The sequence below is a fragment of the Epinephelus fuscoguttatus genome, linkage group LG3 (genome assembly GCF_011397635.1).
Source record: "Epinephelus fuscoguttatus linkage group LG3, E.fuscoguttatus.final_Chr_v1".
Taxonomy (NCBI): domain Eukaryota; kingdom Metazoa; phylum Chordata; class Actinopteri; order Perciformes; family Serranidae; genus Epinephelus; species Epinephelus fuscoguttatus.
This window is the reverse complement of record NC_064754.1, coordinates 4586989-4598824: the sequence shown is the minus strand read 5'-3', so window position 1 is coordinate 4598824 and position 11836 is coordinate 4586989. Positions and strand designations below refer to the sequence as shown.

General features: G+C 41.2%; 1 protein-coding gene across 1 annotated transcript in view; it reads right to left on the bottom strand.

The window, feature by feature from the left end:
• Window positions 1-220: 220 nt before the first annotated feature.
• LOC125882877 (hexokinase-1-like) overlaps window positions 221-11836 on the bottom strand; it is a 29820-nt gene continuing 18204 nt past the window's right edge. Inside the window, exons 10-18 of the mRNA XM_049566827.1 lie at window positions 11396-11700; window positions 9002-9150; window positions 7313-7432; window positions 7015-7110; window positions 5386-5485; window positions 4935-5118; window positions 4640-4795; window positions 3218-3451; window positions 221-1216 (exon numbers count right to left, since the gene is read on the bottom strand). Coding sequence (XP_049422784.1) covers window positions 1066-1216; window positions 3218-3451; window positions 4640-4795; window positions 4935-5118; window positions 5386-5485; window positions 7015-7110; window positions 7313-7432; window positions 9002-9150; window positions 11396-11700 — 1495 coding nt within the window. The 3' untranslated portion in view covers window positions 221-1065. The remainder of the gene's footprint in view (window positions 1217-3217; window positions 3452-4639; window positions 4796-4934; window positions 5119-5385; window positions 5486-7014; window positions 7111-7312; window positions 7433-9001; window positions 9151-11395; window positions 11701-11836) is intronic.

Below are 11836 nucleotides of genomic sequence, written 5' to 3'. Positions count from 1 at the left end.
ACATAATATAATTTAATGAATTCACTTTTCACTGTGTTGATCACAAATCTGTATTGATGTATAAAAGAAAGAGAGGGGGGAAAAAAAGAAAATGATCCAGTACTCTCCTTTGTCTTAATGTAAGGCATGCAGTCTCCACAGAGCTTTGGACATTAAAAGCTACAGGTCATTACAGTAGGACACACTGACACTCAGCCACAAATACACACAAAAGCGCTCGTAGTATCCACTCTTCTCGGGCCCAATAAACATTTATTCTTTGCACGTACAATGAGTAGAGGTGGGATTCATCACAACACCAAAAGTATAGTAGTTCACAAATAGCAACAGGACACGCTAACACTTCCACTGGGCCTTTTCTACCCTCCCATACCTGGAGGAATCAAGGGTATGGTGCTGCTGGAATACTTCAATATGTGAATTACATTGATAGTTACACAAAAAGTGGTTAGTAGCCAAGCGAGTGGTGTGAGCATGTTGCACATAAATGAGGATGATTTGAACAGCCGTGACTCTTGCATTCAACCCATTGCAGCGAGCCCTTTTGGAACTGGTTTTCTGAACCAGTGGAGCCTGTAAAAATGAGTGTCATCATTCAATGAGAAGGACGTCCTTCATTTGGAAGTTACATTGAAATGCTGCTGTTGTAACTCTCATATAAAAAGTGCTGACATTTTTTTTGTGTCCATCCATGGTGCTAAATCCTATGACCTCTGGGATTCAAAGTGGCCTCAGCTATATAAATACAATGATATATTTGCCTCCATATAAAAATAAAATTAGCAATACACAAATATTGCACACCTAAAGTTTCGATTTATCAGATTACGGACAAGCTATTGAGGAAAATGTACAAACATGGAAATAATAAACCCTCTGGTGCAGTATAAATAAATATTTAGATATTTAATTCCCGAGTCATGCAGCATGACTCTCTGGCTGTACGGGGGCCAGGTGGGCCAGAGGTGGAGTCACGGCTGCCAAGGGGAGATGGAGTTGGGCAGTGCGGTGGGTGAAGGTCACGGTGGAGCAGCAGGTCGTTCTCCAGGGCAAACAGGGTGGAACTTAGTGCTGCTGCGCATCCAGCTCTCTCTGGCGGCAGCCCACAGCAGTGATAAGGGCGGCCCCCTTGCCGCTGCCATCCTCAGATAGCAGGAAGGTGACGTCACATTTTGGGGCAAGTTCCTTCACTGTCTGCTGGAAGATCCGCGAGAAGCTGAGGGAGGAGAGCAACAGGAAACTGTGGTTAGGAGGCAACGCAGTACTGAGCTCAAAGAAATGAAAGACGCTTTCTAGTACAAGTAACAGAGTTAGCTGTCACTCATTTGGGGCCTCAGGAAGAAGGAGTGTGACACTATCTGGATAACTGATGATGGACTGAAGTTCAAAGAGCTCCTCCAGATGTTCCTCTGTGTAACAGACCTTTTTCACTGCAGACACTTTGACTTGTCATAGTAGGAAAAGCATGGATGAAATTGATGACGTTATGATGGCTCACTTCCATTAAGTGTCTCAGTACGCTATTCCAGTAAGCCAGCATGCAAAACATCAGGGCCTCCTGTAAGTGGAATGCAGCCATCAGTGTTTTTAAAACACCTGTGCTTTCCCCAGTATGGCATGTCAAAATCTCTGCCATGAAAAAGGTCTGCTGTGCAGCCTATGTAATAATCCTGCTGGCGATTTATTGGCTGCACATCGCTATCAACTGATATTCTCCTTGTTGGCTGCCACTGGTCTATCGGCAAATAAGATGACACTCACCAATGGCAGTGGCCGATGTTTTTCAATTGCGTCACATCAATTTTGCGCTGGCTAAAAAGCAGGGCTCAAGACTAACAGTGTCCCCTTGTCCCAGGGACAATATAGACAGTGTTTGGGACCGACAGGGGCCTTCCCCAGGGCGCAATTGGGATGAAAGGACACAGCAATATGAAATAGATGTTAGAAGGAATTATGATGCATATAGTGAAAAGGCTTTTGAAGCAGTTACTTAAAATGATGATTTGCATGTGAAATATGGTTATTTAAAGGTTGTTTCACAAATGTGTATGATTGGATTTGTGCTAATTCAAGCGTAGTGTAATGAACAGTTCATTTTTTTTTCTAAGATGACTCAGGTCCCCTGGCACAAAAGGGGGGATAAATAACAACAAATACATTAGCATTAGTGTCCGCTATCAGACACATTTTTATTTTAAACATCAGTATTGGTGTCGGCCCAGAGTTTTACAATCAGTGCATCCCTAAATCATGCTTAATGAGACAGCCCTCTAGTAGCCCCTCGACTGACAATGCACCTAAGGTCATAGATACTTTTGAGAAAATGGGCTCAACCAAATGCAGTGTTGAGGTGTCTTTTCTATGAAAAGTGACAAATAACTTGCAATGAGAGTGATGGGATCACAGGTGGAGGTGGTAGTAAGTAACTGAGAGGCTTTAGTGCCTAAAAAGCAGGTATCTGAGTTTGGTAGAGGAAATCAAAATAAGCCAGTCAACATTAACCCCTGTGCTGGTGCTGAAATATTCTTAGAAAAACTGACACAGCTCCCTTTTGTCTGTTGAAAATGTTACAAATAGTGAAAAATGATGTCTGCAGAAAAACCCCAAATCTAGAGAAAAGCAGCAGATCATATTCAACGAGCTGGAACCAGCACGTTTGGCAATCTTACTCCGTGAATTTCTTAATTGTCCTTTTCTGTCAGATAGCTAAAAGGAATTAATTTAGTGATCTCTTCAGCTCTAGTTTTCTTATCTTAGGCCAGGGTACAAAATAAGATCAGTCACTGGTCAGATGCTGGTAAAACACGCAAGTAGCTGCCAGATTTACTAAATTCACCCACCAAAAAAACAAAAAAGCAATGGTAATCTATGGAGGGGCAGTTCAAATTTGAATGTTCACAAGGCTTTTGGCAAGTGGGGAAAATAATTTATTTTGCACCCTGTCTATGGTCTTTGAGATGGGCCTTCATTGTCAGTGTCTTGGGATTTTGGAAACTGTACTTTGTGAAGGCTGACATAGCTTTTAGTGTGAGGAGATAAAATAATGATTCAAGTTCCCTGCCACTTGAAACACTTAAAATGATTGAAAATACAAATAAATAAAAGCTACAACCTTCACAGCCTGATGAAATTCAATATGTACTGTAGTGTTTCAGAATGAATGAACCCTTTCTCCCTCAAAACACGCCTCCCATTATGTTCTTATCCTGTGTCTTACTGTGGGTGCAGCTTGTAGAGTGTGCCGTCCACGCCCACGGTAATGTCCAGGTGGTCCAGTCCTCTGTTCTCACGGATCTTGTCCACCACAGCAGCCATCCCGGCTCCACAGATCTGAGCCGCGCGGCGGGACACGGTGCCACACACCTCCTTGACGATAATACTGTCATCACAGGTGCTGTCGAGCCCCAGCTGTTGCAGGATCGCCCTGACCTGCAGCAGCGCCAGACGATCGCTGTGGAGCGGGAGGGGCGGAGGGGGGAGAGCGTGTCAGAGGTCAAGCAACAGCAGGAGAGTCACCGGATACCTCACAGCTGTTCCCAGAGGCTAAGGTAGGCTTAAACAGTGTATAAACTCAAGTTGTCACATTGCTCCCCCCTCCTCTTTTCATACCTGGGTGTGTTATCCCCTTAGATGCTACTTTTCTACGAACAGTGCTGTTTAAGTAAGTGCTTCATGTGCTTATCCTCTCCATCATACTACTGTTTTTGCAAGTTTTAGACAAAGACTAAATATATAAACAAGTAAGATTTTTTTTTTTACAGAAACTGATTTGGTTTTTCTCTCCAGGCAGCCTTGTTTCACTACATGAAGCACTACTATGCAAATCAGCATGAACCTGTTTGATAAGTAGATAATCCATCACAATGAGTGCCATGTCTTCTTCGACAGATAACATTTCAGTACTCAAGTTTCGGTACTTAAGAGTTGTGTGGTTATACAGGTTTTAGTGCAGACTGATATAGAAAGGACTGCTTTGCATTATCACACAAGAATGTTATAAATATGAAAATAATTAAAGCAGACGTGTTTCTTCCCTGTAATCTATTACCTACTTTATCTTGTTTTTCTGTAGCTTAATTTACATACTGTATGGAAATGAATGCCTGCCAGCCTGGGAGTTAGGAGAAAAATGCAGTTGGCTTTTTAAAAATCGTTGGCACTAAAGCAGATAATGGCTGATTTTTACCAAACTGCCTTTGGCATGTTCCAAAAAAAGAAAATCCACCCTCAGTGTGCTTTTTTACTGTTGGATATAAGTGCGGAAATTTGGTCTACAGAAAGGAATGGCACTGTAGTCATGATTTGTTATTTTTGCTAAATTCCTTTCACCTGTCTCAACTTCCAAGCTTAAATTGAATGATTTGCCATAGTATTTATCCCTGCTGCTGTCAGAGGAGAAATAGATCTCTTAACCAATGATTTCTCACTGCAAGCTGGTGATCTGCAGCTAAGATTGCAGCATGTCATTTTCTGCCATGAAATTTCCATTTAGTTTTATGAAAATCTGCATAAATCATTTGCTTATCTGCTGAAATAAGAACTTCTTATCGCTAAATGGCCCAAAAAATATATTTTAGGGTGGATTTTATCTTTTAGATATAACACTAGTTATGTGACAGAACTGATGGAATTCACTCACCTCTCTATCTGTGACAGGAACTTTGTCTCGAAGATGCCCCTGGTCTTCAGCGTCTCTGAAATTTGTCCCCGGAAGAGGAAGCCCCGCTTGGTCAGATCAATCAAAATCTGCCTGACGATCTCTCCAAGGTACATGCCACTGCACATCTTCTCATATCTGACATGTACAGGAAAGAGTCAAGTCTTAGTCAGCAGTAAGATGGCAGAAAACTCCACATGTGGTCTTTTGATGTCTTTGATAAAACATATTATTGAACAAGGCCTAAACTATAGTTTGATACTGGAGGTGTCTTCACCTTTGTTTGCCTTCATTGAGTGAGTTCTCGTCTACTGCCTGGTCGTACTGCGTTCTGATGTCATCCAGGCAGCCGTTGTCTCCAAACGCCCCCCACTCCATATTGACACACATGCGGCCCTCGTCACCATCGACTATCTCGATGTTCTTCGCCTCTTCCATGTAGCAGGCATTACTGCCAGTCCCTAAGAGGACACACAGCCACAGCCCGTCAACCTCAAAAACCCTGAACCATACCTCATTTGCAAGACTTTTGTTGTTTAAACCTACAAATCCAAGACATTTCTAAGTGTAAAATCAGTGTTTCTTATTTGTGCTGTATGGACATATCACAAAAATGTGAGTTTACAAGTTCACCGTCTAATTATTTACCAAAAACAGTCATCTTAAATTTTCACAACAATTTTTCTAGATTAGAATTTCCTTTTAAAAGCAGTGCTGTTTCAACTCACCTGCAATCAGCCCCACCTCACATGAGGGTTCCTCGTATGCACAGGTCATCATCGTCCCCACTGTGTCGTTCACTATGGCAACGACATCCAGCTCAAACTCCTGTGAAAACAAACAGCGAGGCACTTAAATCACAGGTTACGTAAATCTTACAATTCAAGATCCATGCTTTGTGTTATAATCCAACAAATCCATGTAAAGAGTAAAGTTCAAACCATGTTACTTTTGAATTATTAGAATGGTATAGCTGGATAGTTTTTATATTCCTCCACAGGGTATAAAATGTCTGATTATTACTGAAACAAACTAAAGACAAACGTTTCCAGATTTTCACTCAACATCAAAGCAACGTTAAGGCCACATTTTATATCTAGTGATTGTTCCTGAAATGCTGTGTTGACAGATGGATTCTTATCAGGCCTGGTAACTTTTCAAGCGCCACACTGAGCACAATGCAGTTCACTCACATTCCTGAACAGACAACACTAAAACACACAAGCTGTTTGACACAGCTGCAAAATTCTGCCAAACAAAAACACAGAGGATCATCTTTGTCATCACTGTGGTAAACCCAAAACCCTCTACACACACACACACACACACACACTCTGCCACAGTATCTGAAAGTCAGTTTTCCAGGTGTTACAGCATGCTATTACAACAGTAACCACACACTGCTCCAGTCCCGCACTGCTTTACCTGTCAGTTAATGATTTACAGTCACTTAATACTTACTGGATTCTCCATCTAAAGGGGCGAAATGAATGTAAGAAACTCAAAGATGATGATGCATAGACAAAACGTCCTGAATACAAAGTGCATGCAATAACCAGAACTTAAATGTGTCATTCATACTGATAGATTGCCCATCTGTGATGTATGTGCCACGCCATGATAGGTGCTGTTAATCTGAAGGATTACAGCAGTGGGTGGCACTCAGTGTCTGTATGCTGAAACAGTGTAAAGGTGTCATTATGCCAAGATTAACATGCACCCATGAGATTTACTAGTACAAGGTAGGTTGATTTATTACCATCTATGCCCATCAAATGTTATGAAGTGGTCTATTGAGGGTTCTTTTTTGTCCTGCAGTGTTTCAGTGTGGGAAACATTTTCATTTGTTTACCATAGCAAATTAACACACGGTTGTTCTGTACAGTCGGGACGTACAGTAGGTAGACAAAGTAAACACACAGTGCCAAAGGATGTTAGATAACAACAATCTGAGCTCCACAGAGGACAAACTATACAAGGTACATTGGTGTTAAAAGCATCTATGTAGTCTCTACAACACATTTAATGAAACTGTCATGGAGCATCAGCAAAGCAGCAGTCGCCAGAATTTAGTTTTAGCCAGCAGGAAAATGGATATTGAAACTATAGGGTGTACATTGTGTACTAGCAACTTGTAAATGCTCAATAATTGCTTTAAAGTTTTAAGTTTTTACCTTAGCCCTTATTAAATTATACTTTTTTATAGACTAATTTTCTAGAGACTGATTTGTCACATGTAGCGTTACGTGTTGAAAGCAATGGAGTGAACAATGGTGTTTATGTTGGTGTCTGTGTTGCTGCAGTCCTAGTAACATAATCCCTAACAATGATCAGGTGCACTCCCTGTTTACGATTACCTCTTTCCTCTTGATTGCTTCCCGAAGAAGCTCGACCACATCTTCACCCTCACAGTCTGTGGCCTTGAAGCCTTTGGTCCAGGTTACAAGGATACCCTGCAGAGCACATGCCGAAACACTTACTGGGAAATGTCTAACAAATAGTGTTTGGATAGTACAGCACTCCAGCTAAGAGGTTGGAGCTGTCTTCTGGCTAAAAGGCCAACTGTTGAAAACTGCTAATGTGTCCTTGAACTTTTTGCTTCCAATTTCACAAAAAACTGTGTGCTATTTTTGAGATAACTGGAAGAGAACATACTGCGTCCAAGCTGGTCTGATGGCAGGGGAAGGAGAAGGTGAAACCCAGCGGCAGTCGAGCACTTTTCATTCCCATGTAGTCCAGGAAGTCGGAGATGCAGTGCACAATGTGGTCAAAGAGCTGGAAAGAGACATGCTTTTAGTGGTTTGCATACTGGGAGATATGGGAAGGTTTGCTTTTGCTTTATTTTATTTTGTTTAGATGTATTGTATATTGTGTCTATTAGATAGGAGTCAATCTATATCAGAGACAGGGGAAGTAAATCTATGTCCACACAGAAGACACTTCAAAATAAGTGTTATTTCTAATTAATTTCTACAAACAACGCTGCAGGCAACAGGACATTATTTTTGGAAGTGGTCTGGTTTCCATTTGCAGTCTGAGTCATACTGGCCAATGCAGCTAAACAGTCCATGTTAATAATAAAAATAAGAATGATAATGCATTTTTTTAGGTGCCTTTCAAAGCACTCGAGGACACCTTACAAGACACAGTGAATAAACAAGCAGCAATGTATGCATAGATCATGAAATCAAACAATTCAGCAATATACAACAGAAGTTAATAAAATGACCAGACAAAAATCTTAATTATAAATATTACATATAAAATCATTATAATAAACCGAATGTGCCAGCTTGAAAGAAAAGGTGTGTTTTCAGGAGGGATTTGAAAGTGGTAAGAGAGTCAATATTGCGATTGCAGAACGGCTGAAGGCTCTAGAATTCATGGTAGTCAAGCGGGCAGATGGTGATATGAGCTGGATTGCAGAAGAAGATCTCAGAGGAGGAGGGTGTGTAGATACGAAGGAGTTCAGACAGGTAGGAAGGGGCTTGATTATGAAGGGTCTTAAAGGTGAGAAGCAGAATCTTGAAATCGATGCCATATTTATAAGGAAGCCAGTGAAGCTGGTGTAGAACAGAGTGATATGATCTATGGACGGGGGTTATGGTGATGATACAGGCGACTGAATTCTGGATGTTGAGAGCAAAACAGGTGAATGGTCGAAATGCAATCTCGGACCCCATCTGCTACTGTCTGAAGATGATTTTTATTTGCTTTTTAAAGTTGATCTGCATTCCTATTCATAGAGATTAGTAGGGATGTAAATCACAAGTTTCAGCATGCTATGATTTATTGATATTTGTCTGGACAATGATGCAATATTTGCTGACATCACAAAGTCTGCCACAATACCATTTTGATTCAGTTCAGGTCCCTGCGATCGGTATGAGACAATATCAGTTCATAGATTCATTTTCTTTGTCATGGCTGTACCATTATCTGCATGGCACTAGGCTGCACTGTTTGAATGTTTAGGAAGGAGGTGTGCTCGGACAGAAGTGGTGACACAGATGTGCCATGGGACTTTAAAAAAATAAGGAGCATCTTAGCAATGATGACATGTATCAGTGTTTTTAGTCTGCATCAATAATATGGATTGTTTATTATCGAATGAATATATCACGTATCGTTACACTCCTAGAGATAAGCAGAAGTTTGTCCTGGACCTTTTCAAGTTGCTGATCGAGCTAATTGAACCAAATATCTGCTGGCAACACTGGACTCCCCCTAAAATTTTGTCCGTTGCCTCAGAAACTAAAACATTGTCACACCGAAGGATCATACGCTTCAACAGAGTTTCTAAATAAGCATGAAATGCTCAACGAAAAAAACCCAATTCATTACCTCTTCTCCTGTGCCCTGCATGACTTCTATGGGAATGGCGTAGATTTTGTTATGCATCTCCACTGATCGCTTCTTCCCACTGCGAATCTTTACCAGGAGCACGCGGAAGTTTGTCCCTCCGAGGTCAAGAGCGAGGAAATCTCCATTCTCTGTATCACAAGAAACACCTTGTTAGCTTAAGAACAGGGGCAGCAGTAGTTCAGTCCATAGGGACTTGGGTTGGGAACCGGAGGGTCGCCTGTTCAAGTCCCCGTCTGGACCAAAATATGGAGCGTGGACTGGTAGCTGGAGAGGTACCAGTTCACCTCCTGAGCAAGAGCAAGGCACCAAACCCCCCAACCGCTCGGAGCGGTCATGGGCAGCCCCCTCTGACATCTCTCCACTCAGTGCATGTATCGGTCCAGTTTGTGCATGTGTGTGTTCGGACCTGTGTGTAATTGACAAACAGAGTGAAAAATTGAATTTCCCCTCAGGGGGATTAATAAAGTATAAAAGTATAAAAATAATAAACTTCAATCTGTCACCACTGAATACGTTTAAAAAGCAAAGGAGTCTAATTTGACTTGAATATTGGAAGTCAAAGTTTTACTGCCACATTCAGAATTACCGCTAAAATAGGATTTTCTTCTTGGCTTTAAAATGTTCGTGTACTTGTTTGAACTTGTCTGCGATGTCAAGATTAGCTAAAAGAGATGATTGTTTAAAGTATTATCAGCAAGATGTGTCTGTGGATCTTTTTAAAATAATGTGGAACAACCTGATTCACTTGTGCACACTTACCTCTGATAATTAGACTAAGATTTTGGATAACTGCCAAGAAGACAAACTTGAAACTTAAACTTCACGGGCAAACTAAGGAGCCTCAGCTGAACTTTTAAGTCAATAACAGCGCAATTTGTAACCTGCCGTAAACTATACCTGAGAAGATGCTGGAGAATTTAGACAGAGAAGTTGTTTCACCTCTTTGTTTATGTCATATGTTAAGATCTGACCTGGTAACATCAGAGCAAATACACTAAATGATTCACAGAGGTGATGTTGATGAGGTTGGTTGCAGGATAACCACACAAACTCAACACCTGGGGAAAGATGCATAAAACTCTGTGTAGATTCACAGCTAAAACTGGGTGTGCACACAAAGGCAGAAATATGCATACGTATTCTATTTGTCAGATTTATAAAGCAGTGTATCCACCTTTTATAAATCTTGATCATTGTGGCGCTGGGTGTACAGTAACGAGCCTCATTTTAACAACCACAGTTCGCCATAGACAGATGTAGAAACGCCATCCATTAGAGCTGTCACTGAGAAATACTATACATTTTACCGACTGTATTGCACTGGAGATGATCTCCAACGGTGCCAAAGCTGTGGGTATTTGTTGTGTCTGCACCCTTAATTCATCACATTTCTGCAAACTATCATTGCGGTAAAATCTCAATCATTGTGATTATCAAACGTCGGAAGGATGATCCATGATTCATTCATAGCGCTCATGATGAAACAGGAATATATTAAACATTCAGAGAAATGAATGTAAATGAAAGTAAATACTAAATTCATCAGTCATAGATAATTTAAAGATAATTTTATAAACGTGCCTTTGACATTTTACTGGACGCTGTGGAGAAAAAATTATAACACACTGGCAAACTTGTCCTTGTCATATCACCTGCAGCTAACTCAGTTGAAACCTTGTGCACACCTGGTCTGAAGAAAAGGCGTACACGTGTTCTTTTGGTGTACACATTGTTAATGCATGTGGCCCCTGGTCAGTTATTTCAGTGTGAACTAGTTTCACTGATTACAAGCTATACATGTCTGGCTGGTGGCTGTAAAACTAACCTCAGCCTGCGACTAGTGCCTTGACTTTTCCCTCACACATTCCCATCTGAGTCTGAACATTTGTAAATTGAAAACTTGATTGGGTACAGCTGTTGGCACCTATTTTTCCCAACTTGAAAAAACTCAGAGCTTTTTTCCCCCAGAGAGCACAACAAGCAGCTTTGATTAATCATGAGCGTATGATGTGATCTATCAATCATTTGTCACTCGCTGAGTTGAGAATCATATTTTAAAGCGTCTCATTTTGTGATCAATTTAGCTCCTTGGTGATGGCATGAATACTTGTCCTGATCATTTTAAATGCAACACTTGCTGTAGGATATAATGCAACAGTTTGTTTTCTTGGTAGGGGAAAAGTGTAAAGATTTTGGCATTAGCAGAGGCAGTTTTTCAGGTGAGGCGGTACACCACTACACTACACCTTATCTATAGATATACTGATAATAATTGAACATCTTTAGTAATTTCAACTTTAAAGGAGATTGGAATAAGTTGCTGATTATGCAGTTTGGAGAAAAACCTGTCTGCATATCAATATTTTCAGTCACCTGTTCCATCTGGTGTTCTTCGGACAAATGTAGGCAACATTTTGACTGTAGCCTCCTTGTGGCTGCTCTTCCCAAGGCCTTTTTCAATCTCCACCCTCATGCGTTTCTTCACTTCTAACAGCTGCGTTTTGCTCAGCCGGAACTCTGCCAAAGTCTGCTGAATCTGGCGCGCCTGCTCTGTCAAACGGTACGCCACTGCTGTCACCATGGCAGCGCCTTTCGCACTCCCACTCTCAGACAGCAGGAAGCGGACATCTGAGTCTGGGACCAAGCGACGCACTGTCTTGTGCAGACGGCGGGCGTATCTGTTCAGAGAAAAGACATCCTTATGAGACTGGTGTAACAAAATACAAAATGTTAATCTTTGTTCATCATTCAACATCGAACTGTCTTGAAATGTGGACATTGGAAAATGCTGTACGGTGTTTGTAGATGGTTGTA